The 27,810-nt window shown below is 38.6% G+C and overlaps 3 protein-coding genes across 3 annotated transcripts in view; 1 reads left to right on the forward strand and 2 right to left on the reverse strand.

Moving 5' to 3' along the window:
• Positions 1–760: 760 nt before the first annotated feature.
• On the reverse strand, positions 761–11,711 carry slc17a9 (solute carrier family 17 member 9). The gene is made up of 14 exons (XM_004070513.4): positions 11,439–11,711; positions 11,126–11,323; positions 10,676–10,873; positions 8,286–8,425; positions 7,369–7,468; positions 6,424–6,554; positions 6,215–6,311; positions 5,890–5,986; positions 5,695–5,782; positions 5,538–5,572; positions 5,287–5,402; positions 3,557–3,612; positions 3,447–3,476; positions 761–3,258 (listed from the first exon to the last, which is right to left on the reverse strand). The coding sequence occupies exons 2-14, from the start codon at positions 11,257–11,259 to the stop codon at positions 3,080–3,082; spliced, it is 1,401 nt and encodes a 466-aa protein (XP_004070561.1). The 5' UTR covers positions 11,260–11,323; positions 11,439–11,711; the 3' UTR covers positions 761–3,079.
• A 3,883-nt stretch (positions 11,712–15,594) lies between these two features.
• Positions 15,595–18,517, reverse strand: LOC101165057 (glucose-induced degradation protein 8 homolog). The gene is made up of 5 exons (XM_004070514.4): positions 18,409–18,517; positions 17,956–18,081; positions 17,670–17,866; positions 17,249–17,446; positions 15,595–16,481 (listed from the first exon to the last, which is right to left on the reverse strand). Exons 2-5 carry the CDS (start codon positions 18,071–18,073, stop codon positions 16,308–16,310), a joined length of 687 nt encoding a protein of 228 aa, XP_004070562.1. The 5' UTR covers positions 18,074–18,081; positions 18,409–18,517; the 3' UTR covers positions 15,595–16,307.
• Positions 18,518–19,031: 514 nt separating this feature from the next.
• The window catches only part of dnah12 (dynein axonemal heavy chain 12), a 29,101-nt gene continuing 20,322 nt past the window's right edge, over positions 19,032–27,810 (forward strand). The window contains exons 1-15 of the mRNA XM_023956676.1: positions 19,032–19,191; positions 19,333–19,557; positions 19,641–19,725; positions 19,856–19,882; positions 20,014–20,206; positions 20,805–20,874; positions 20,956–21,114; positions 21,221–21,416; positions 23,429–23,617; positions 23,705–23,858; positions 23,931–24,022; positions 24,139–24,317; positions 24,399–24,534; positions 24,623–24,748; positions 24,828–24,962. Coding sequence (XP_023812444.1) covers positions 19,376–19,557; positions 19,641–19,725; positions 19,856–19,882; positions 20,014–20,206; positions 20,805–20,874; positions 20,956–21,114; positions 21,221–21,416; positions 23,429–23,617; positions 23,705–23,858; positions 23,931–24,022; positions 24,139–24,317; positions 24,399–24,534; positions 24,623–24,748; positions 24,828–24,962 — 1,923 coding nt within the window. The 5' untranslated portion in view covers positions 19,032–19,191; positions 19,333–19,375. The remainder of the gene's footprint in view (positions 19,192–19,332; positions 19,558–19,640; positions 19,726–19,855; positions 19,883–20,013; positions 20,207–20,804; positions 20,875–20,955; positions 21,115–21,220; positions 21,417–23,428; positions 23,618–23,704; positions 23,859–23,930; positions 24,023–24,138; positions 24,318–24,398; positions 24,535–24,622; positions 24,749–24,827; positions 24,963–27,810) is intronic.

Consider the following 27,810-nt stretch of genomic DNA (forward strand, 5'->3'; position numbering starts at 1 on the left):
TTGCCCCTCTCCTCCGCTCTCTTCTTAGTGTTTCATCTCTGCTAATTAAATAGTGGGCCACTCATCCTGATTATGTCTGCTTTTACAAGGCTATTTTCTGTCAGTGAGAGCACTCCAATAAGTGACCAGCGACCTCTTTAATGTTGAGGCTGGTTTTTTTGGGGTGAATTGTACATCAAACTTCAGATTCACTGCCAACTCACTCCACCCCGCTGACTTTTAAATGACTTGTTACTTGAAATCACTCGTGACCCCCTCCCTTGCTTCTGGGTGCCACGCAGCAGTCACAAACCATCCATTTCCATGGCAACCTGAACTGCTCGGTCCCTCGAGGAAGGATAGAGGTTTGGTTGACTAGCGTCTGGCCATTCACACGCACGTTGTGCCAGCTAGCCAGCATGGCACGCAGCAACTTGCCATATGGTGCCAGCACGTACGTCCTGCTGGCCTGGACTAAAGATCTGGGCCTGTAGTGAGCTGTTGGTGTGAACAGGAACACCCTTAGAAGCAGTTTAGCAGCTGATGAGCATACAGCACCTTTTAACTTGTGTCCTTTATGTAAAAAGTCAGGATTTTTCTACTTTATAAATTGCTACACACAAATGTTCAGCTGTCAAAACTGTAGTTCAAAGTGGTTCAAACTTAAAAACGTGTACTCTAACATTCCAATTTAAATGTTTAAGTCACCCATTTTTACTGACACTATACTGCCTCTCTGTGGATCTACAGTGAACGTGCATGCCAATAAATGAAACAAATGTTGACAAAATAGAATTTTACTTTAAACACAGCAAATTTTGAAAGCGTTACAATACTGCATGTTCTTGCAAAAGCGTCTTTCTTCTTTTACATTACAGGTTATCAAAATTATTTTTTAGGCAACTTTCAGTGAAAAGAAACTATGCAATTGTGAAACTATGTTTTATACATTTGCAAAAAGGAGAATAATATAAAAATTGATGTAATTACTGGTATTTGCAAAGGCAAGGAAAGCTGAGAATTACTTCAAGTTGGTCAATTCCCAAAAAATAATTATAATAATAAAGAAAGAACAGTACCATTATACATGTAAAAGCACTTCATTACATTGTCAAAGACTCAAAGCTATATCGGGTGAATGTGCTACAACAGTTCACATATTAACAAAAGATCTGATGTCACCTTTAGTTTCCTAGCATGTAAAGTGAGCATGACTCTTGCATTGAGTGTTTGAGTAACCGTTCAAACAGAAAAGAGATAAAATACTAAATAAATATAATCACCTAAAGATACAAAAATCTGAAAGAGAAAATGTTCTGTCATTTATTACTCCCAGAAAACGGAATTTGTTTCAGTAACAGGAATTTAAAATATAATAAAAAATAACAAAATCTACAAAAATAAAATCATTCATGAAAATGTGGTTCTCATTTTAGATAAACAAAAGCAAAGAAAACGTAAAAACAATCCTAATGTGATATGATCAGAAAATGACACAATGTAAGCACATTGGACTATTTTCATCACAATCATGTACAAACTGACTAATTCAATGATGTCTAGGTCACCATATTGCCAATTTGTTAGCAGATTTTACTATAATGCAACATTTCAAGGTTATGACAAATTTCATGTGCAGCTTAAAGAATGTTTCTATAGTTTTTTAAGCAAAAGATTAGAACGTGACGCAAATATGAAGTCTGTTTTGATAATGATCCTTCATTTAAATAAAATATTGTTATCGATATAATTCTATAAATATAGATTTGTTTTTAATTCATTTGATAATATATTTACATTGAAATATATTATATATACTTTATGTTTATCATACAAATAAACATCTATTCCCCCAAAAAGGTTATTGAAAATTAATTAAGCCATATAAATATAAAATACCTCTTTTTAATGGATGACAGAAAACAAAAACAATAAAAAATAAAAATAAAGACAAACCTTTGGTCTCGTAAATCACAAAATAATTATTTAGGAAATCGCAGAAAGAGAATCCATTCAGATGAGGTTGTGCTACCATGTTGTTCATTATGATCTTCCCATAAATAATGAAATGAGCTTGTAACCAAGGAAACGTAGCAAAGTACAAAAGGTCTACAAAAAAAGAATCATATAGGCTATTAAAGCGTCTGCCACCTAATTAGTGGCAAGATAATGAGGTGTCATTCAGACTTTTTTTTTCTTTTGCAGGGAAGGGAGAAAGGGAAGTACTAATGAAAGATTTCAGGTTGGACTCTCCTTGAGTTGCCCTGTCCCACCTCCCCCATCCTTACTGACTAAGAGGAACAAACCACCTTTGTCTGTCCGAGCTGCCACACACCAATTGAAGCTCTCACAGCGCCTTCATAGCACACACCTGTCATTAGAAGTGGATAAAAAAGCTTGAAATGAAGCCAATGAAAGTTGGCATAACATGCTCAGGTAAATCCTGCAGGGAGTCAAGTTTTTACTGCGTGTAATTTCTCTCACCGTTCCCACCTGTCACACTGAGAAGATGTAAGAGAGAAGTTTGAGATAACAGAAAGCCAATAAAAGCTGAGCTACTCGTTTCCAAACAGTTTGAACAGGAAGTTAACAAGTGCTGGGAGGGGATAGCAACATGTTGATTAACTCCATTTATTGCAGTGGTGTTAAACACACATGGGTCAAATGGATTCCCCTCCCATGGCTCTCTACCAAACCAATGAAAGCTCATTCTAGGCGACTGTTTTGAGCTAAAACCACAGCTCAGCTTAACAGGACATACAAAGTACTGCCTGATCTGCAGCTGTTTCACTACCGAGTTAACATCAAGTTTAGCCATTCCACACATAGGCAAAGCTTTTTCTTAGTTTCTTCTTTCATGATCCAAGACTGCTGTAACCACCAAGACTTTTCAGTAACATTGTACGATATATCATGTGCTTTTCAGTAACTTCTGCAAGAATTTCTTGAGCAGACAATTAGGAAATGAGAGTTTGAGTAGATGTCTGCAGGTCTCAGGTATGTGCTGCTTCCTACCCACACGACATGGGTAATCGCCTGGGTGCTGATTGCCCGAAGCCACATTGGGAATAACACGCTGGTCCCATTGAACATCGAGGATTTAGATGTGTATGTTGTGGTGACGACTCTTACTGGAGTCAATGTCCACTCTGCGGGCTTCTGCAAACGCCAGGAAGGTAAACAGGCCCAATAAGTTGACTGTAGTAATCAGGGCAAACACAGACGCCCACGAGCCTGTGGCTTCGATGAGATAGCCGGAGAAATACACCATTAAGACTCCTGCGCAGAAACCGAAACAGTCACCATCAATGCTAGTTCACTGTTCCCTGAAGCTTTGAATTTCAAGGAGAAAACACACCTGACAATTACACATCATTTTATCTTTAAATGGATAAAACTGGAACAAAGTATTTACTTCAGCAACAATAGCAAACAATCTAAGCATACATTCATTCAAAAAAGCTCACCTGAGAAGGCACCACATGTATTCATAACACCTGTAAAAGAATGACATATAAGCACTTCCAAATTAATGTTTTTTTAGAAACCCTAGAAAACCCTTTTTTGCCCCACTTACCAAACAGAGATCCAGCACAGGAAGGGGCAAGGTCTTGAACGTTAACAGAAACACCACTGCAAAGAAAAAAAAAGAAAAAGCTTTTTTAGTTACTTCATTCGTCAAGGCGATAGGAGAATTCTTGAAACAAACACAAAAAGAAAATTTCATTTAAAAGAATCTAGGTGTTCATAGGACTTTATAACACATCCAGAAACACATATACAGTGGTGGAAGTATTGATTAGAAATATTTATCCTCATCTCCTGGCAACAAACATCTACCCTGTAAAGGTGTTAGAGGATAAACTAATTGAAGATACATAAAAAATGATTAACTTCTGAGGTTCAAAAACAGGATGAAAAACTTTACATTTTACACTAAATGTGTCTTTTTTTTAACCCTCTGCATGTTCCATCCTTTGTTGTTATCACATACCGAAAATCCATTGCCTGGTAGAATTCTCATGTTATTTCACATGTGAGAGTTTCCTGTTTGTTTCTGTAATGTATTGTGATGCTGGAAAGTGAAGGTGCTTCTGATATATACATAGTACTGATATAAGCCAGCACTAAAAGAAACAATCAGTTCCTTGCTAAGAACCAAATACAGTTTATATACATACACCTGCACACCGTAGGCCAATAAACCAAACTGCGAATATTACAGAATAAAAAAGAAAAAAACATAAATTCAGTCTTACAGTACTAGAAAACCTGACTACCTTGTTCTGTTAAAGACGGAACAAGATCAGGAAAGCTGCCTCTGTCATTGGCTGCAAACAGGAGATGTTTGAAGCAATGCTGGAGAGGAGGACTCTGTGCAGACTGATATCTATCATAGATAACCCTGATCATCCTCTCCATCCTGTACTGGACAGACAGCGGAGCGGCCTTCTCAAAAGGTTCAGATAGCTTCGCTGTCACCGCTATGAAAATCCTTCCTGCCACATGCAAAAGACTGTCGCACTCCTGTATGTGCCGCAGATCAACTATATTTTGTTGATGATGTAAGTGCATCTCAAACCTCTCAATATCTTTTTCCAATCATATACTGTTGATACAATTTGTTGTACAAGCTGATGCCTGTGCACAGCTGTTGCAACAGTCAAATTTCCCAATTTAAGATCGATAAAGCATCTTCAAATTAAACTTTCTTCGTTATATCACTTTAATATACCACAAATAAATTACCATTCACGTTCTCTTCTTTGTACAGGAAGCAATGTTATCTTCAATAATATGCAGAAGACTGGTGCCAGAAAGGGAACCTTCAGCTTATATGCTGTGAATTATTTTGCAAAAGCAACTTCCCCACATAGGGGCAGCCAGACAAAAAAAAACCCTTCTTATAATAACACAACTTGAGCTTAAGTGATGTCTTTTGCATCATTAACAAGTTTTTGGAAAAAAAAACTCATTTCAAAGGCACTATTCTTTAGCATTTCAAAATTGATGAAGAATGGGATACCATGTAAAACCACTTCATAAAAAGCATAAAAGCTGGGACCAGCTACAAAAACCTTTATAAACTTTAGTCCTACTTTTATCATTTAGAACTTTCTATAAAAAGTCGTTTTTTTCCTTTTTGGTGCCGCTATATAATTGGAAATAAAGGTAATGCTTAAATGGTATATTCATGATGGAAACTACAACAAAAATAAAAACAGATGGCTACATGTCAGTACAAGTGGGTGTTATTTTATTTATTTTTTAATTTTTTGCCAGAAAAGTCCAAGTGGATGCCTGTACCTGTGACTGAAGGTGGTGAGGCCCATGGTGGCTGACACAAATGCCACAGCCCAGAGGAACGTGGTGTTGCCACATAAAAGGAAGGTAAACACACTAGACACACCCATGGAGAAAAACTAAAAAGAAAAATGAGTACACACAAAGCACAACAATGAAAATGAACACTTCCACCAACTGGTAACGCAATGAGGGAGGTGCACACAGTGCAAACAGAAAGATTACGGTAATAGGGGCAATTTCAAATATTGTACCTGCATTAACTTTCTCACTGACACTGTGTCAACACCTGGAGGGGATTGACAAAAAAAACATGTAACTGCTTTGAAAAGTACATAAATGAGAACAAAACTGCTTTAAAAAGTACATAAATGTGAACAAACTTAAGAAAGTCTTTCTAAAATGATCTACCTTGACTAATTAGGTGGTCAGACAAGCAACCGCTGAAGAGAGATGAAGGTATGGCCACCAACCAAGGAATGACATTAAACACCCAACCCTGGAGAATGCCACATTTACAGGTTTCTTACAAACAATATTTGCTGTATTTTTATTGTTATTTTTTACAAATGTAGCAATGAGAGTAAACTGATAAGAGCAGGTTACCTTGGCATCAGGGAAGCTTTCTTTAAAGAACGTTGGTAACCATGACAAAAGAGTGAAGTAAGTGCTGGCTGTGCAAAGGTGCGTAACTATGACGGCCCTGGTCAGAGATAACAGTCCCATCAGTGCAAAGCAGTTCCTTTTACATATCAAAGCTCATCTGTGCCAACATTTTAATTAGTTACAAAGCCCAAAATGGCCTTTATTATTTGTCTGCCACACCTACATGCATTTTCTAGAATGTTTTCTAAATAAGGGAAGCTGCACAGCTCATTTTCTGTTTTACAGCTTCATTGATTCTTATTAAACCAAAGTGCAGCTCTCTCACCAGACTGCACGCTGTTTAAAGAGACGCAACCAATGTCTTTTGGTAAGTTTTGACTGAGAACCACCACTGCCAAGAGACTCCAGGCTGATAAGAGGTCCTGCAAACACAGACGAGAGGAAACATCTGGGCATACAGGAGAGCAGCTATAGAAATCAGCAGGTGTAATTTGACTGGACAGATAATGTTGACTGAGCTGAAGCATATCTCACCTTCGCCTTTGAGCAAATATTTCCACATACAGTAGGCCCAGAGGACAGACATGAAACCAGAGATGTAGAAAACACTCTCCCAGCCATAAAGATCCAGCATGAGGGAGCCAGCCCCTCCAATCAGCAGAGTGCTGGGGAAAAAACAACAACGAAGAGGTAGGTTGAGGAGAGATAAAAAGATCAAACAAGTGGCCCCGCAGCATGCTTCAACAGGGCAAGTCAGACACGAGCAAAGCATACGGCAGTCGTACAACGGCCCCTATCCGCATGCTTTAAAGTTCCACTCCAATCATCTTTTGATCTATTGCAAAAGTGTTCTCATTGGGCTTTTAATTAGGGTTCTGCTGTTTTTAGCCAAAATAAAAATAATAGGCTTTTATTGAGACATATTTTCAGCTGAGCAGAAGGAGTTCATCAGAAATGTGCTTTTGAGGTGTGGGCAAGACTATTGGCGTGGAGTAAGCCCACCCCCATTTCCCATTATCATCTCTCTCACTAGCTTACAGCCCCTCACAACCCCAACCTGACATTACAGATGAAACAAAAATGGTAAGCAATATTGGAGCTATCCCGTTATACAGTTTTGATCCAGATGCCAGCTCAGACGAGGACAAGGAAGACATACATGGATCTCTTTGTCTGCAAGTGGATGCATCTGAAAGATTGTAGCTTCTACGTCACACCTACAAGCTTTTTCCAACAGCACTTTTTCGTCTGCTCCTGATTACGATTTGAATAAATACATAATTAGAAACAACATTTTGAGCTTAATTTTTTATATATGTCCTCCATCATTAGAAAAATCCTACAAGAACATGTTAAAAATACAAAAAAAAAAAGAATTTTCACTGGAATAGGTCTTAAAAAAAATACAACTTTCTATGAAACAAATATTTATATGATAACCACTACTTCCCTCATCTTACAGAGTTTCATTTAACTCACCCCAAGTAGGAGCCACTACCCACAGTGCTCATGAGGAAGCCTCTTTCACTTTCCACCACCTTTTGTGAGCAGAGGCTTGCTAGAGATGGGTAATGGACCCCTAAAGCCAAAAACAGAGCAAGGAAATACTTTTTTTTTTTTAGAAAAAAATATGTTGCATAAGAAAAAACATTTTTTTACAAAAAAACAAATCACTTATATTTGTACAAATGTTTAAATAGAAAGCATCTGTTTGTACAGCAAACCCTTGCGGCTAAACAATTTCAAACATGATTACATAAATACTGCACATGTACTCAAACATCAAATACCTTTGGGTTAAATACCACATCAAAGAGATCAGTAAAGTAATGCTGTGATTACCTTTAAACAAAAAAAGCCCTTTTTCCTGGGTTATCTGTAAATTAGGTCATTTCCACTTGAAAAAAAGTGAAGCCTTGAATTGACTGTTGTCTAGGTTTGAAAAAAGAAACTGCAGGTGTATGTTACACTGCTAAAGACTGCTCTCTAAAAAGTACACAGCCTTGGCAGGTAGGACAAAAAACATGTAATGTGGGACTGTGAGTAATTGATAGTTATGAAACTGCATATTTTAGCAGTGAGAGAGCCTTAGAAATGACTGTGTGTGTGTGTGTGTGTGTGGGGGTGTGGGTGTGTGTGTGTGTGTGTGTAAACTGCAATGACGTACAAATGACAGGTTGTCCTGATATGCAAAGGTGACACAGATGCCAAAAAAATGACGCACACATGCTTCTCTTCTGGCCAGTGAAGCCTTTTCCAATACAAAGCTTTGAAATATTTGATTAAAACTAGTTTTACAAGACAAGCAAACAGGGTTCAGATACTGAATACAATGCCCTTACTTTATATGCAGATGCTTTAAAATGATGCCTTGTGTACTCCAGCACCAGTCTCACCTTGCAGCAGGCCCATGAGGAAACGAGCCAGTGTCATTGACAGGATCGGCTGGGAGCAAAGATGGGCCAGGATGGGGGTGAACGCGGTCATTGACCCCCAGGCAGCTGCAGCAAGCAGGAGGACCTTCTCACCTCCAACCCTGCAAAGATGAAGGAATTGATTGACTAAGTGATGAAAGCAGACTGACTGATTGTCATGGTGAAACCAAGGGCTGCATAGTTTAACTTTGATCCCTTCAATGCACTGAACTTCATCTTGCTTCTCATGGGGTTTCTCTGGAAAATAAAGGGTCTAGATGGATGTCGGAACATGACCACTGCCTGGTTTATATTGGTTTATTTACACTTACTAGAGGACAAAATTATTAGCCCCCCCCTTTAAAATGTAATGGATTTTTTCTCGAAAATTTCTAAGTGTTTCCATTACAGATAAAAAATGTCGAAAAGCATTTCTAAACATACTAGTTTTCTTTCAAATCCGCACATTATTTTCACCTGCACACAATAACAGAATATTTCAGGACAAAGTCAAATGAACATGGTCAGTGTTGGAAGCCCCCTTGAGAGCTGGCCTTTTTATTGACCTATAGGACAAAATCTTAGTGCCATAATTTGCTTTAACTTTGTAATGCTAAAAGCTTGTAAAATTAAGTAAAAACTGAGTTACCACCTTCCATTTTACCTAGTGTAAAAAAAAAACTCAGTAAAACTCTAAGCTCTGACTTGAAAAAGCATCATGCTAAATACAAAAGGAAATCTGTTTAGACTTCAGAAAAAGGATTGTTGATGCTCACTTAGCAGGAGAAGGCTATACAAAGTTATCACAGTGTTTCCAAATGTCAAGAACTGGAGTGAGAAGTATCAATAAGAAATTCAATGAGAGCCACACATTACTGAACAAGCCTGACAGAGGTAGGAAGTGAAATAGTTCAGACACTCTAGAAAGATGAGAGGTGTGTCTAAAGTCTCCAGAACAACTCGCCACTTTGGCCGAATCTGAATTCTTCCCCTATGGCTTCTCCCTACCCTGCCAACTGTAGGGGCCATTTGGAGGGGAAGGGTTGTCCGAAATAGTTTATTTTAAGGGTTCCTCAAAGAGACACTTTTCTTCACTTGGGTGTGTTCTGATGCACAGAAGTTTACATTTAGATGTAAGTAATGACTTTTTGTCTTAGCATGACCTTTTTAAAATTATAAAACCGATGCTTTCATGTATTTCCAAGCACTTGCAGCTCCAGGCTAACGTAGATGACCCACGACTATTGATGACGTCATCGAGTGGGAGTAATATCCAAATTCAAAGAGCATAACTCTCCGTTTGGAGGGCTAAATGTAAGGGTAGAGAAAAGTCGTAGGGGTAGGGCAAGAACTTGGATTTGGCCAAAGTCTTCCAACACAACAACAATCCAAAACATACAGCACTCCCTTCAGAAGACCAAAGTGAACCTGATTGACTGGTCTGCACAAAGCCCCCACTTGAAAATTTAAATAAGTGGAGTGAACTGAAGACCAAAATCTTTGCCAGAAGGCCATCAGATCTGAAGGAGTTTGAAAGATTTGCCAAAGAAGAATGGGTTTGGAGTAGAGCCACTGCTCCTCCACATTGAGAGGAGTCAGTTGACGTGCCTCGGGAATGTGGTACGTCTCCTGGACGCCTCCCTGGGCAGGTGTTTTAGGCACGTCCTACTGGACGAAGGCCATAAGGAAGATCCAAGACATGCTAGAGAGACTACGTCTCTCGACTGGCCTAGAAACACCACAAGAGGAGCTGGAGGAAGTGGTCGGGCAGAGGGAAGTCTGAGCATCTTTGCTTAGACTGTTGCCCCCACGACCTGCTCCTGGGAGGGAGGAAGGGAGGGAGGGATGGATGGATTGGCAAGGATTCCTCAGGAAATGTGTTAGAGACTTGTTGAAATCTACAACAAATGACTGCAGGTTGTTAACCAGGGAAAATAACTGGCTGTTAGTATAAGGGGTTTTAATAATTTCAACCCTGGTAGTTTTTTGTTTTTGTATAATTGTTTAGTTTCTATGTGCAAAGTAAAATAATGTCAGCATAAAAAAATAAAACTAGGTTGTTAGACAAAGTTGTATTAAAAACTATTTGCTCCCTTCAACAGCACTTAAACTTTACATTTATGTTCCTAAAACTGCAAAATATCACATTTCAATGCATTTTTCTTTAAAGTTACACTGATTAAAAACTAAATGTCGCTTAGAATGATGTTTAAAGAAAACGTTTTCATCTCTTCGGGGTACACCCTCCAAAGCTGGTTTCCCTGACCGTCAAAATGTTTATTTTCCGCCGTCAGTTGAGTATTTGCATCACCTGGGATTTAAATCGCGGACCATCAGAAGGTCTTTTGTTTCATAGCAACGGCGTGGATCACCTGTCGCTGACGTAGCCTCCGAACACCTGAGTGAAGCAGTATCCCCAGAAGAAGCTGCCCAGGACCATGCCGGACTCCCGCTTGGTCCAGTTGAACTTCTCCGCCATGCTTACGGCACAGATGGGCATCGCCACACGGGCACAGTACAGGAGGCATGTCCCGAGCAGCAACACCACGGTCCAGACCCGCGCCACGGGTCTGTGGAAGGAGGGAATATTGGTCAAACATGTCCAGCACTTAAAAAAAAGTAATGGTTGATCTTCAGAAGAGGAAGCAATCAAAACTACTCCTGAAAACAACAGAAACGCATAAGACTGGAAGAAACCAACACGCCATTCGCTTCAAAATCGTGACTTTTAACTATTTTAGCCTCTTTCCATATCATTAAAACTTATTAGTGACTCCATAATTTGTCTTGTGTTTTTTATCATAATTATTTCTAAATGTTACCTAGGCCAGTTGGTGTGGTGTTCAGGGCACTTCTTGTGACCACCGGCGACCCCCGTCTTGTCCGGTGGATGGTTCTCCTTAAAACAGACCAAATCTGGACTACAGCTCTTGCCATGTTTTTGAATTACTGCCATTCAATGCGAGGTACTAGTGACGGACGGCAGCCTCCTCTACCTCTCCGGATAGTTCACCGTTCGTCTGTCAGAATGGAAAAAGAAAAAGGCACGAGCTAAAAAACAACAAAACGGATATTTCGCGGCAACCTCATGGGAATTCAACATTTGACGCCATCGTCGATGGTTTCTAGACTCACCGGGACACATGCAGCGGTCGCTAAACTAAGCGTAACACAGAACAGAGGGAGTCTGTTTCGGTTTCTCCTGATGCCCTGGGAGGGATAATCCACGTGTCAGTTTTTTGCCTCTGCCTCCACCTCCTTCAGTCGCAAAGCCACGCAGTTCTTTTTGTGGGCGGTATGGTTTTTCAGGAAGTGATTTTTAGAGTTCAGCTGCGCAGCTCCCCGTTACTTCCCCTTTCTCAAAAAGTGTCTGTCATCATGTGAGTGCTCGCTCGCACGCGCGTGGTGCAGAAGCATCTGAGCTGTCACGGTCATGATGGTGCAACAAAGACAACATAGCTTAGTGCTGCATGTCCGCGTGCCTGTTAGCAAAACGGCTGCCAGGCTGTGTGGAAACGCACACAAAAAAAAAGATTCATTAGGCCATTGGTTCTCAGACTTTCTTTAACAATCTGTTTGTTTTATTTTATCTTTGCCAAGTTTCACTCAATCAGTCCACCAAAAAAAGGGTGTTGGCGTGAAAACAATGTAAACAGCATTAAAGTACATAATTAAATAATAGAAAGGCCACATTCACACACACACACACACAACTAATAAAGGCACAAGACACTATTAGTAAATAAATAATCAATACAACCATTGGAAATAAAAGAATGACTAAATCAGTTGCATTGCCAATTAGCAAAACTGAAATATGGGAATTTAACTAAACAAGTAGAATTTCTAAAAGATAATATGTTGGCTATATTTCTACAATTTCTTTTTAATAGAGGGTCTTTGACATAATAGAGAGTCATTTCATAATGCAACACATCATCTGTTCTGACAAAAATTAAGTTTTTTGTGTTTTTAACATGTTCTTGTGGCATTTTCTGATGATGGAGGACACAAAGAATATTAAGCTTAATATTGCATTTCTGGGTATTTTTATATCGATGTTTTTGTAGATCAGCAGCAGACGAAAAAATAACACTGGAAAAAGCTTGTAGTTGTGATGTAGAAGCTACAACAGCAGGCCACAAGCTTGATGCATCTACTTTCCACCAACTGGATCCATGTATCTCTTTGTTTTCCTAGTGGAAAACTGACATCTGGCTCAAAACTGTACTGGGGGTTAGTTCCAATAGTGGTCACCATTTTTGGTGCCCCGGCTGGGGTTGTTAGGGGCTGTACGATGATGGGAAGAAGGGGTGGGCTTACTCCATGCCAGCAATTTCACCCACAACTCAAAGATAAATTTCTAATGAACCCTTGCCGCTTTGCAGAAACTATGTCCAAGAAAACGACACAGGTTTTTTCATTCAGACCAAAAAGGCATAATCATAATTGAAAGACCACTGGGAATGCTTTTAAAATAAGTCAAAAGATTACCAGGTTGGGACTTTAAATCAATCACATACAATTTATGTATAAGAAGCTATTCATAATCATTATTAATTTAGAGAATTTGGGTAGAAATGGGGGTTACTATGATCCTCCGAAATTTGACTAAAATATATTTATTTTTTTCTTATAGTAGGGCATGTCATAAGAGCCTAAACATGTCAACCATGCTATAACCATGACATGGTGCAGTGGAGCATAACTCCAGTTCAGAATCACAATCTTTTATAAACAGTGCACATTGTACATCAACATTATAGCATCATCAGATTGGTGCTCCACATTAAAAGACAGCATAAAGTGACACTAAAAAGTAATCCTAAAATAGAATAACAACACATATGGCTGACGTAATGAGTGTGAACATAAAATATGTGGAGTTGTAGTGAGGAGGGCAGCAGGTTGAACGGTGAGAAGACATGTGGGGTGCAGTATTTTCCGATACCTTTCGCTTTATTCAGATAGTGTGACATCCTTCAGGGATGGGAGGAGGCAGCCAGTGATCCGCTGTTCCATCTTCACCACTCTCTGCAACTTCTTCTGCCCTGGCTCATTGCACAGGTAGAACCACACTGTGATGCAGTATGACTGGATGCTCCTAATAGTGGAGTGGTAAAAGTTAACTTACATGGTACTTCTTGAGTCCTCTCAAGAAGTACAGAAAGATGGTCTGGGGGTTTAGGAGCCAAGGCAGGTCAGAGATGGTAGTGCCCCAGAAGGGGAAACTGGTGAACCCTTCCATGTAGTCGCTGTTGATAGAGAGTGGGAGTGGGTCTGATCTTTACCCCCTGAAGTCCAAGATGATCCCCTTTTTCATAGTGGTGTGCATCATGAGGTTGTTAGCTTGACAACTCACAGACAGTTTGAGCGTTTCGACAAAGTCAACTTATCATTTTCAGTGATCAAACCCACCACAGTGCTGTCGTCTGAGAACTTCATGATGGTGTTGCTGGAGTGCAGTCTGCATTAGAGGGTGTAAAGGAGTGGACTCAACACACATCCCTGTGCTCATTATCTGTTAGGAGGAGACATAGGGACCTAGTCTGACTGGCTGGGGATGTTCTGTGAGATGTTTAAGAGGCTGTATTCAACACTCAGTGTGTGTGTGTATATATATACAGTATATATACAGTCAGGACCATGAATATTTGGACAGAGACACATTTTTTCTAATTTTGTTTCTGTACATTACCACAGTCAATTTTAAATAAAACAACTCAGATGCCATTGAAGTGCAGACTGTCAGCTTTTATTCAATGGGTTGAACAAAAAGCTTCATGCATAAAAATGTGAAAAACTAAAGCATTTTTTAAACACAATCCCTTCATTTCATGGGCTGGTAAGTAATTGGACAATGGACTTCCATGCTATTGCATGGGCAGGTGTGGGCAATTCCCTTATTATGTCATTATGAGTGAAGCAGATAAAAGGCCTGGAGTTGATTAGAGGACTCATGCTTGCTTTTTGAAGATTTTGCTGTGAACAGACAACATGTAGTCAAAGCAGCTCTCCATGCAGGTGAAAGTAGCCATCATTAAGCTGAGAAAACAGAGAAAAAAAACATGCCAGAAATTGCTACAGTATTAGGAGTGGCAAAATCAACAGTGTGGTACATCCTAAGGAAGAAAGAAAGCACTGGTGAACTCAGCAACGCTAAAAGACCTGGACGTAATCGGAAAACAGTGGTGGATGATTGCAGAATCATTTCCATGATGAAGAGGAACCCGTTCACAACAGCCAACCAAGTGAACAACACTCTCCAGGAGGTAGGCGTATCAATATCCAAGTCTACCATCAAAAGAAGACTGCATGAAAGTAGATACAGAGGGTACACTGCAAGATGCGGCCACTCATAAGCCTCAAGAATAGGAAGGTAGATTGGACTTTGCTAAAAAGCATCTAAAAAAGCCAGCACAGTTCTGGAAAAACATTCTTTGGACAGATGAAACCAAAATCAACCTCTACCAGAATGATGGCAAGAGAAAAGTATGTAAAAGGCGTGGAGAAGCTCATGATCCAAAGCACACTACATTCTCAGTAAAACACTGTGGAGGCAGTGTGATGGTCTGGGCGTGCATGGCTGCTAGTGGCACTGGGACACTAGTGTTTATTGATGACGTGACAGAGGACAGAAGCAGCCCAATGAATTCTGAGGTGTTCAGAGGCATACTGTCTGCACAGATCCAGGTGAATGCAGCCAAACTGATTAGGCGGCGTTTCATAATACAGATGGACAACGACCAAAACATACAGCCAAAGCAACTCAGGAGTTTATTACAGCAAAGAAGTGGAATATTCTTGAATGGACAACTCAGTTACCTGATCTGAACCCAATTGAGCATTTCACTTGTTGAAGACTAAACTTTAGACAGGCCCACAAACAAACAGCAACTGAAAGCCGCTGCAGTAAAGGCCTGGCAGAGCATTCAGAAGGAGAAAACCCAGCATCTGGTGATGTCCATGAGTTCAAGACTTCAGGCTGTCATTGCCAACAAAGGGTTTTTAACCAAATATTAGTAAAGACCATTTTGTTTCCAGTGATTTCATTTGTCCAATAACTTAAGAGTCCATGAAATGAAGGGATTGTGTTTAAAAAAATGCTTTAGTTTTTCACATTTTTATGCAATCTTTTTGTTCAGCCCATGGAATAAAAGCTGAAAGTCTGGACTTCAATGGCATCTGTGTTGTTTTATTTAAAATTCACTGCGGTAATGTACAGAAACTAAATTAGAATGTGTCTCTGTCCAAATATTTATGGTCCTGACTGTATATAAAAACTTTAAAATCACAGTTTAAAAATCTTTTATTGCAAAAAATAAAGCACATAAAATTTCACAAAAAAAGCTGGGACTCTAAATTATCCATCTAGAATAGTCTCTGTCACTTTCTGTCATCTGGCCTGATGCTTACAAACTCTAAACACTTTCCTAATCTCTCATATCCCCCACCAACACCTTCCATTCTTTAACATAACTATGCATTTAAAATGTTTGCGTCTTTGTTCATATCTTCATAGTAGCTTAAAAAATTCTATGTAAAATGTTCTACAGACTTCCATCCACTAGATGCACCAACTGAACGGTGTATGTTAATTTAAAGAAGATTTATCTGAAAGCAGCACAATGATTTTCTTTCCCCGGATCAAACCCTGCTGCCTAAAAATGGTTGCACATTGTCAGCCTAACTTAGGCTGTATTCAAATGTGCCTATGCCAATCACTTTCCCTGTCAACAGACAGAAAAAACAATGCAGACAAAACACCAACTTTACAATGACAAATGCAAACTACAATACCAAAGAAAGTTTAAAGTCCAAGCGTTACTTTAGTGTAATAAGTAAATTAAGAACAAAAACAATTTTTTAAACCACCTGAATTAAGTATCAAAAAGCAATTCCTACAAAAACAAAGTTATAAGCAAATCAGCTTGCTGGGCTTAAAAGTAAATGTGTCCATTCTGTAATGAAGTGCCCTCTTTTTTTGTAGAAGAACTGCAGTCTTTATTTTGGGTCTTCAATGGTTCCTTTGCTGAGGTCGGTCATTTTGGGGTATTTCACTTTTTTTTGGTCGAGTTCATTTTGAGCCCAAAGCAGCAGCTTCAGTAGCTTGGAGAGCTTGGGTGTTGACTCTCTGTTCTCGTAGTCGAGAACACATTGATTCACTTCACTCCACACCTGCAACAAAGGATAGAATATTTTTTGTTAAAAAGTGATTTTTTTTCTCCTCCAAACAAATCAGGTATTAAAGTTTCCTTAAAGACTCCAATGAAAGCATAGCATTTTTCTCATGATGAAAGACATATATAAGGACAACTAGGTTTAAAACTCCATTTATAAATATTTTTTTATTAAGTCAAATTGATGTGAATCAGGAGCAGACAAAAATATGCTGTTGAAAAAAGTTTATAACAGTGACGCAGCTGCTCCAGTTGGAGGGGCAAAAGCTCCCTGCTCTACTGCATTGCAATACATCCACTTGCAGGCAAATAGATCCACAAACAGATTTGTTTTCCTTGTTTGAACTGCCATCTGGCTAAAACTGTACGGCTGAATAGCGCCATTACTGCTCGCCATTTTTGTTGCACCCCTAATGTTAGCTTGGAGTTGTGACAGAGTGTCAACAAATGCCTGTCCTCATTACCCTCAACAAATGAGGGAAATGAGGACAGGCTTACTCCATGCCATCAGTCCTGCTCACAACTCAGAGGAGAATTTATAATGAACTACTGCTGTTCTGCAGAAACTGTCCTAGAAAATGACACAGGTTTTTGATTTTAACTATAAACGGCACAATCACAATTAAAAGACCGGGAATGCTTTCACAATAGATCAAAAGATGACTGGAGTGTGAATTTACGTAATAGATATAATCAATTCCAGATGTGAATTGTGAATGATTATAAAAAATACATAAACAAACTTCGTTGTTGTACAGTGATTACCTTCTGCCTCTGCATCGTATTGAGCAGATCCCCAAAGGGTGACTCTTCCGGATTGTCAAATGCCAGCAGTGCGAGGGTCCGCTCCATCTCCGACAGACATTCTCGGCTTTCCTCTCCCTGATCTGCTAATTGTGACTGGGCAAATTCTAGGGCAGCTTCAGTTTCCTTCAAACGAATCAGCTCAATAAGATGCTGCTGCTGCAAAACATAAAATAGAACACTGTTTTTGGGGGGTTTGTTTCTCACATATTCACAAACCCTCATATGACGGTTGTTACAATTTATAAAGCATAACCCTTATTCTTTAGGATAAGAGTCTAACAACTTCTCTGATTCTAAAACCAGAATTAGAAAAGATCAATTTAAAAATGGACCGACACACATTTAATAAGCAAGTCAAGAGCAAAGATGTGTTCTTTACCTGAAGGTGGAAGTAGAGGTAACGGTTTGTATCCAAGAGTTCAGGGTGCAGGCTGTTGATCAGTGCAATAGCATCTTGGACCTGTCCCTTCAATATCATCTCTCTGATCTTAATTCTTTCATCTAACGAGTCCAAGTCCACACTGGGCTCAATACCAGACTCCATCCTGAACTTCTCTGCTGCCTCCTTGAAGCCCTCTGTTGAAAAGATCATTAGATGAAATGTTGAGTGTTTTGATCTATTACAAGCACAGAGAAAGATCACATAACGAGACTTGAATCTTTACCTGTAACCAGGTAATTCATGATAAGTCTATTCATGTCAGCTCTCTGAATGTGGACATTGTTAAGTTTATCCATCCATTCATCCTTTGTTATGTCGTCTTGCTTCTCCGCATAACTCATATTATGTCCTGCAGGAGCACAAAAGCCTTGTCATTTTGATTTATCAGATAAAACCTGTCAGATATATTGTCAAAACGCAATGCTTAGGGGGAAAAAAGGAAATTGTGGCTCAATCGGGTAAGTCTAGGAGAAGTATGGTGCCGCTCTATATCCGAGTTACGATGAAATTTAAAACATAACGGCATTACCATCATCACGGCTAAAAACACAGCCATCTCGTACCATTATATTACATTCTTTTTGGATAATGACGAACGCGAAAACTACTTTTATAGTTCATCTGTTTTAGTTCTTATACACGGACACGTTGAAATATAAAATACTTTTAACAGTACCTGAAGATTTTTCTAGCAACTTATCAGAAGTAGCAGACAAGCTAATGGTCGGCACTCTTCTTCTTTTACTTTGTTAAATCCAACTTCCGCTATTGTGGACCCTGCATTTAGTCTACTGCCGCCTACAGGTGTTTATAAACTTTGCATCAAGAGGGTCTAAGAAAATCCGAGCCACATAAGTTTTTTTTATTTTGTTGGTTAAACAACGTTTATTTTTAGTGTTTTAGAATTTAACTCGAATGCAGAACATATGTAGTGCACGCTATTTCAAGATGTTAGATAGTTTTTTACATTTCTACTGGAGGTTGGGCTAAATTACAACATAACCTACATGTTTATATTCCACTTTATTAAATGGTATTCTAAAATAATAAATTATTCAAATTCAGCAAGGTGTTTTTTTTAGCCATTTCCGGTACTCTGTTCGTTCCCTACAAAATAAAACCCCACGTTTAAAACAAACAACGGTATATGTGAATTCTATTGATATACTTTTATTTATTTATTTATTTATTTGTTTGTTTGTTTGTTTGTTTGTTTGTTTGTTTTAATTTTGGTAGGTTGTCCCAAACGTTATGGAGCTATGTACCTAAACGTTTAACCATCAGAGCCCCTCCTTCATTAGTTGCTTCCTTGTAAGCGTTTCCATAGTGATGACGCTTCAACATTGAAACGGTTCAGTAGTTACAGTTGAGTTGTGTTCTGCGGCTGGGTCACATGAACATTACGGATCTTCTTACTTACTTATCAAAGTGACGTTTATTGAATGGACAAACGATAAAGGTAAACGTTTGCGCGTGCTGGTTTCTCTTGCTGCTGCCTTTTCTTTTCTTATCCCGTAAACCTTAATCGCTACGGTTAGCTCAGTTATCGAAAGGTTAGTCAACAACCGTCATTTGTTTTATCTGTTTCCATTTTTTTAAGGATTATTGGCATTCGCCTCCTGGGCATTTCAATGTTCTAAAAGATGGATGGCTGGAAAAAACTTCCAGTCCTGCCACCAATTAAAGGGAGGTGGGAGCCGGATGAACTCGAAAGGATCATCACCAAGAAAAGAGAGATGGAGGAGGAGCAAGCAGTCGACGAGGAGAGGCTGAGACGACTAAGCAGCAAAATTGCGCAACAGCAAAATAAATCCCTCACAGTCTTGTAGGATTTTTCCCTTTCAATTATGATAATAATGTGAAGCTGTCAATGATCTATTCATGTGTTTAACGTGGGAATCATTCCAGGGTCTCCAGAGCTAAAAAAGAGATGGAAAAGTCCCAAAAAGAAGGAACTTGTCGACTTTCACCAGAACCCCAATTTCCCCCTTCGGTATTTTATTTCATTTTATATTATTTTATTTGATTGCCTTTGTTGGCATTTCTTGTATTGCTCTTAATTTTTTTTTATTTGCAAACATTGTGTCTTAATAACAGATTATTTTTCATGAATGACTTTACAGATGCTTAGTGAGGAGCGACAACACCTGGTATGTTGACATTACACAGTGGAATGCTGTTATAATAATAATGAGAGAAAAAAAGAGGCAACCCTTTTGTTCCTTTAGGGAGGGGGGGGGGGGTCTGCTCTCTGTCTAATTTTGTGAATCGCTATTTGCAGAAAACATATAATTTTTTAAAGCATTGTGTGGAGAGCCGACCTGATGACTACAGCATGCCACAAGACTGGATGGACAATATTTTAGCCAGAGTCCCAGCTGAACTCACAGAGACACCAAAGCAAAAGGAACACAGAGAGGAGCTCTGCAACCTGGTCAGAGACGATTTCAAGAAAGTATTGGTCCAGTTTACAGGTAATGTTAGTTATCTGCTGTGTGTGAATGCTGGGCGGTACAAGTTTGTCTTAGAAAAAAAAATTCTAACTGCATTTTAAATTAGCTTCAATCTTCATTAATAATTATTAACGGGAGCCGGTTTAGCTCGTGCTGGTTTGCAGCACCTTCCGTCCGTGAAACCAGGGTTCGACTCCAGGCTGCTCCCTATTCCCTTCTCTACTTCTGTGCCAGTCCCAAGCCCAGTTGCTTTGAGAGGGTTGCGTCAGGAAGGGCATCCGGCGTAAAACACTGCCAAGTTACCATGCGACTCGTTTGCTGTGGCGACCCCTGATGGGAAAGCCGAAAGGGAAGCAGCTTCATTAATAATTTCCTTTAGGAAGTCTTGGGGAGCTGAATGCATATTTCCCCTTGTTCAGTTGTTTTTTTTTTTAGGATAATTTATTCCTTGAATAAAACAAGGTTGAATCTTTTTGTTAACCTATTATTTGCTAATTCCTTTTATGACTTCATTTACTGGTTGTCAGGCATTTTCTTTCAGCCAAAAACAGTTGGTTGAATAGCATTGGTGAAAAGTTACCAAAGCAAGCAAAAACAGTTTATTATTCTGTCTTGTCAGTTGACTCTGTGTTAAAGAATCCCCTGAGGGAAGAACAGAGCTTAGAAGACCAGGTGTTATCACAGCCAAGGTTGGTGTTCTTTTTTATGTGCACTCTAAAAACATTCAAATAATCTTTTTGTGCTAATCATTTGCGATTCATCTTTTGTAGAATCGTTGAGTTTTCCCAGCCAAGGTTTGATAGCTTTTTGAAAACCCGAAGCTGGATTGAAAAGAAGTTGTACATTGTTGAACCTGTAATGCAGGCTATTTTGGAAATTGGCATTACAACACTTTCCTCTCTGGTCCTTGTTAATCTTCCAGAGTACAGGTAAAAAAATAAATACAATTAAAAAAAAAAATAATGAAACTGCATAATAAATTTGTTTTTTTTTTTGCAAGGTATTATATATTTGATATTTCTCTTGCTGGCATAGAGTTTTAGGACCCATGGATTGCAAAAGTCTACAGAACAAACTCGTTTTGGAGTGTAAAAGGAAGGAAGACAGTGTCATGAATACCTGGTTCCCCCAGATCCTCAAGCTTTTCAACAATGAAAAGACACCAGAAAGCACTGGAGACCAGAAACAAGCATCCTTCTATAACTGTGCATCCACCCTCATTTCCAATCAGGTAAATACATACAAAATGTCTTTTGAAAAGAGGAGTTCTAACAGTTTTTGTTTATTATAGTAAAAAAAACAAACATAAATTGATCTAATTAAGTTGTACACTTACTCTAGGAATTTTAGACTGATTTTGAGAATAAATACAAAGTGGTCTACACTTGTACAGCACTTTTATTTACCTACTATTACTCAAAGGTTCTTAGACTGCTGCTCACGTATTGACTCCATGGACTGTATAAGACAACTGGACTGAGCGAGTGAGACGTCACCCATAGAAAATGTCTTACTTCTGGCTCCAGTGAAATGAAGCCAATTCAGTCACCATTTTTTTATACGGACGTTGCCATGTTGGAGGCAGATGACAGTGATTGGTCTGAGTAGGCCTGAGTCAATGTTTCTATGGCAACTGTTGCCAATCAGGAGTGAGCTTGTTTAAAGTCCACACTCTTTCCACTGAAAGTGGGCTCTGGAGAATCTGTCAAACACTGAGGTAAGGGTGAGCGGGTACCACTGAGACATCTGATTGGGCAGTTTATAACCTGAGACAAAAAAAGAAAAGAAAAAGAAAAAAATCATGATATTTAAGGTGTCAGAGCAAGAATTTTAATACAGAGAAATAGCATGACTGAGTCATAGCTGTTTATTTCTCAATAGAGGTCTATGGGATTTTGGCTTCCTGGAGCCAGCAGGTACTTCCAATTTGGAACGTGAAGGGGGAGGGATCACACAGTCCAGTTCTCTATATACGTCCAGTCACACACATATGGAAGAGTAGCCTTGCCACTTAACTCTACCAATTGAAGGATGAGGTTTGACGGTAGTGGATGCCACAAAATTTCAAATTTTCATTTATTTTGGTTTCCTTTTTGGATAATGAACCAACTTGCCAAAAATTTGAAATTTGGCACAGAATATTGTTTGGAGGGCCAGGATGAAAGAAAGCACCTACTAGCCCTCCATCAATCTTTTTAATGTTACATGTCTCTTTGACACGTACTGAAGAAACCAGACTTTTTTCAACCTTTTCTTAATGTGCTCAACTTTTTGCATTCAATGCAAAGATGCCCCAAGTTGATAGTTTTTTAAGGAAGTCCTTAAAGCAGATGTTTAAATAGTTTCTTTACTTAATCATTATGTCTCTGTCAAATAAATTTGACAAGCTTAAAATGCTGACAAATGTACAGCACTACCATTTACCAGTTAGAAATTTTACTGGCAACAATGCATCCCACCGAACTTTTGTCACCCAGTTTTGAGATTTTAACGACTTCTCAACCATCACTGCAGCTTACCAATAGCTCCTGTACTGAAACTGAAGATGGCATGGTCAAAAGGCTTCAAAGAACCCTTTCTGTTTTGGACAAAGTACATGCTGTACTCTGAGGATCATGTTCTTCATTTCCTCAGTGGATTCAACAGTATGCGGCCTGCCCTCCCCAAAAGAAATTCCATATAACCTGTCACATCAGCCACATAGTTTTCAGTACAGAAGCATCTCGAGGGAATGCGCATTTCCCATTATGAAAGTAGATCTCAGACTTTTAGTACAACTCAAAGAACTCTGCTGATGTAGAGTTTATCAGTTGAAGATTGAGTACTGAACTGTGGTTGGAGAGTGTGTGAACAGTAACCCAGTCATTTATTTTAAATGTCAACAAACAAAAGGGATGATTGTTGAATTTGTAAGAGATACTGAACTGGAAATTAAACACCTGAGTCTGTTGACTAAAAGAAAAATAGGACACAGCACACTGCTTTACGAGAAAGCTTTAATGTTCAAAATTCTTTCACAAGTTTGTGAAGAGGAGCGTGGTTTAATATGCAATCAGACTTAACATTTTATTTTCTGGCTCATCCAAATTTAACAGTTACAATTCTGCAGATATTAATGACGCCTTTTTGATGTGGGATAGATGGATAGATAGGCATGGTATGAGTAGTACAGTGTTATTTCAAATGTATATGCTGTCATATTGTATTTGGGCTCACGGATGTTTTCTTTTTTCACGTTCTTAGCTGAGATCAGTCCTTCATAAAGGTATAGAAGAGTTTGTCAGCGTGTTCGATCCGAGCCGACAACACTGCTTGCCAATCTTTCAAATGGCTTTGACGTTTGATGATGAAAAAATGGAAATGTATCCCACTCCCCGAGATGTGGAAAAATCGGTTCTGGAGATCCTAAATGTCATAACAAATACATTTCAGGTAAGTGTCCTTTACTTTGTGAGCTCTTTCAGTGTGTGTTCAAGTGTTTCTTGGACCAGCATTATCATCTGTATCACTGATTCGCAGAAAGTGCAGACTGTTCAGTCATGGTTGGGGCACGCTTCACCATCTTTTGTGAATGCCAAGGTGACTGGCGATTACTTTTTGTGGGCTCAGTCCACTGTCAAGAGTGCTGTCCTGAAAAACATGGAGGGACCTGGCAAACATTTCCAAAGCTATGGTACCAAAATCCTGTCGTTTCTCAACTGACATTTGTTTGGTAGATTACTAACAATTGTGTCTTATTTTATAGTTGACAGTTACAGTTGGCTTGTGAATGGAACTGCCCAGACTCAAGTTGACACATTTCTAAAAGAAGAGCACTCGTTTGAGGAGTATACCAAGGTGAGGAGTGATGACTTCAGTTAAAAGAAAAAAAGTCCTACTTATATTTTGTTGTGTTTAAAATTTTTAAATTGTTTCCTCATGCCTGACAATTTTAATTTTGATGCTTTTCAAAGAAAGTGGAGACATTCCACAATTTGGCAAAAGAGATCTCCAGCCTTCCACCAAAAGTCTACTTTACAATGGTCCAGCTGGACTGTGAGGAGCTGAAACAAGGGCTAACCAACAAAGCCAAAGCCTACGCTGACCTGCTTCTGGACAAACTGGCGATCAGACAGCGTGAGCAAAACTTACTGTAAGTCACTTACTGTAGCACGTGTTTCTGAGTTTAAAACATGTTCAGATTTTAACCAGATAATATTTTGTTTTTGCAAAGGATTTGTTCTGAATTTGAAGCCATCAAACAGAAGGTTCTGGACATTCCAAAGAACACAGAAGAAATTGCTCAGATGGAAAAATACATTGATTTTACCAAGAAAAATATTGTTCCAGAGTTAAACAATGAAGTGAAGGTGAAATACTTGACTTGTTATTTTTCCTTTATCTCACACAGAAATATGGCAAATATAGCATAACTTAATACACAATATACTCTGACAGGAAGCCAACAGCCACATCATCTACCTGTTGGAAACCCATGTTGCTAAGTCAGAAGACATCAAGTTAAACTCTACAGTTTATCTCTGGCCACACAACATCCTCCTTGCATTTGAACAGAGTGAAGAGGTCAGGTTTTTGTGCCTACTTTCAACAGCTTTCATTATTTTGGCAGTCATTGGATTTAGAATGTTTTATTGTTCTACAGGTGTTGCAGAGTTCCAGACAGAAAGAAGAGAAAGAGCTGATAGCCAGAAGAGAGAGATTGACTGTGCAGCTAGAGAAGTTGGAACATAACATAAAAACATTTCCTCTCTATTCAGAGTTAGGTTTGATCCAGGAGGTAAGAACTCTTAAAGTAGGATTTCTTTGTTTGGACTGAGAACTTGTTTAAATCACTCTGTGAGCAGTGATGAGTACAAATAAGAAGATTAGAATGAACAGAATACAGAATTAGATTATACGTTTTTTCCTTCCATATTCTAAAAACATTAATGTTAGGCTGATCTTATATTCAAAAGTGTTATTGTGCATGTAGGTTAAAATCTCGTCTCTCTTTCTTACGGTGGGCCTGAATTGCAAAATTTCCAACAAATCACTTGATACAAAAATATTTTTAAGATCACGACAACAATTAAAAAAAAAACAGTTAAAAAGTAGAATTACATTTTGGAGAGAAAAAAAATTAAAAAAACCAAAACTTAAAGAACAAAAATGAATGAATTTCCAGAAAACAAAAATAAATATTAAAAAATGCAAACATTTCAGAAAACAAAATTAATTTCCAGAAAAGAAAATGAAATATTAAAAAATGAAAACATTTCAGAAAAAAAATGAAATATATATAACAATTTAGAAAACAGAATTAATTTCCAGAAAACAAAATGAAATGTTCAAAAATGAAAAACATTTCCAAACCGGAAGAAGCAGGTACTATGGGACAACGCTGATTGGATGATGATGTTTGTCAATCATTTGAATTGAACGTTAATTTAAATGAAGCGATACTGGAATTTATCATCCACACAACAATGTACCATAATTTTCCACGTACTTGCCATTTACATATTAAATCAAAAATGCTGCAAACGGATAACGAAGGTTTAAATTCTTTTTTTAATATTTCGTCTGAAGCAGAACGGTCACCTGGAAGTACTTTGTGTGGATGACGTCCGTTCTACAGGTAAACAATAAAAGGGACAAGACGAAAGGATAAAACGTTAACTCAAACGTTAATCTTCGAATGTGTAGCGGATGTGTTGAAAAAGCACACACAGAAATATCAACACCAACTAGGTTTACAAATGTTCCCAAATGTCTGTGAGAGGATTCTGTCTGAAGCAGCAGCTGTGAAGAAACGGGTGTTAAAGACACACATCAGGAAATGCAGTCCCGTCATCCACAGATAAGGTATGGAGGCACGTTTGTTTGATCTAATTACGCAGTTATGCAGCGTTAAACATGATTTCTAGGTGGGTGTTTACAGACAGATTCAAGATCCTTCAGTCATGAGTTAGTGACAGGTTACCTCATCAGTTGGAGTTGGAGAGGGGGGTCACGTGGGCAGGATTCTCAGACAGGTGTACCCGCCGCATAATCAGCTAAGCTGTCAGGTAAACTGAAGCAGTTTGTATCTCAGAAAAATATTTATGAATGCTTCTTATTCACACTTAATAGGATCTGTGACTTGAGTCTGTCAGTGCACAGAAACATGACAGTAAATGACTGCATGTGCACATCATCAGACATGTCCAGGTGTGTAACTAACAGTGGCAAAGTCTGTAGTCTAAAAAAAAATCTTTAAAAAACATTTTAGATTTTCAGGCAGAGAAGGAATACCAACGTGTTTTAAAATGTATTTTTATAAGACTGAAATGTATTTTAATCTGAGTATGGGGTTTTGACCCCTCCCTAATGAATTTCTGGTATAACCTGTTTTTTCCTCATTTTGATGAATGTGACTTTTTCCAGAACGTAAGATGAACAGCAGCTGATGGTTTTCTGTCAGGGTTTTTATTTATTCATTTATTTCTGTCAGGGATTTCAGTGGAGCTGGAGTCCAGTGCAGACGAAGCTGTAAGCATATACGAGCAGGAACTGGGGTCCCTTACCCGGATGTTTTCCTCTGGAGAGGATCTGTTCTCAACAGATGTGATGTTGAGCAGCAATGTGGACACACATTTTGATACAGTTGTTAACCACAAGCAGACTTTTCCCAGATGCATTTTTTCCTCTAATAAATGTGACTGACAGGTACCCTGAGTAAATGCTGATTGTAAACATAACATTTGATTGAATGCATGAAGAAGCCCATAAAGTAAAATCCACAACTGTTTCTTTGTTTCTGTTAGTGAAAAACGTATTCCTGTTAAGTTTTTAATAAATACACTGCATTGCTATGAAACAATTTTGTTTATTTTCATATCCATTATTACAATCCTCACGTCAGCATTCAGTTTTTTTCATAGACAAACATTTCTAAACAACAGCTTTGACAATCAAACATCAACTTTGTTAATAAAGCTTTAAAACCTAAAATGGTAAACATGGAACAACTCCTTCAACTGCGGTTTTGCTCAAAAGGAACATTAAGTTGTTTGGAGTTGTACAAGTGTTTGATGCGATTCTTTATAAATTTGGTTTTCCAGATCATCAGCCCGACGCTAAAGGCAGGAATCATGGCTCGTCTTTCACTCCCCAATGCATTCTTTACAACCAATCAGGCCTATGCAGCAGTTTAGACATTTTTTTTCCAAAGGACCTGCAATTAAAAAAGTTAGATATTATGGTCAAATAATATTTAATGATTACATTGCACATAAATCATGGTGATTTGCCTGTATACTGCATGGTGAAATGAATGACTTTAGTTTAGTTTTCTTTTATTCCCAAGTAGAACTGCCATCTTTCTTTTGCAGCACAAACTTTTTTGGAACTTTGCTTCTAGTAACTTCACTTCAATTAAGTATTTTATGAACTTATAAAGTTCATAATTTAAGTGTCAGTTTATGTATAGCCATGGTTCAAAAATAAACAATGCACTTTAATGATATTACTGTATAAATCCCAGAATCAGGCTGGCTAGGAGCAGCTTCTGTCATGTTAGCATCGAAAACGGCTAATCATGTGAAGACAGTTCGTCGACATCTGGTTCCTTATGCGGACGCGCAAGTTTTTTATTTTTTTTAAAG

Source organism: Oryzias latipes, chromosome 7 (genome assembly GCF_002234675.1).
Source record: "Oryzias latipes chromosome 7, ASM223467v1".
Lineage (NCBI taxonomy): Eukaryota > Metazoa > Chordata > Actinopteri > Beloniformes > Adrianichthyidae > Oryzias > Oryzias latipes.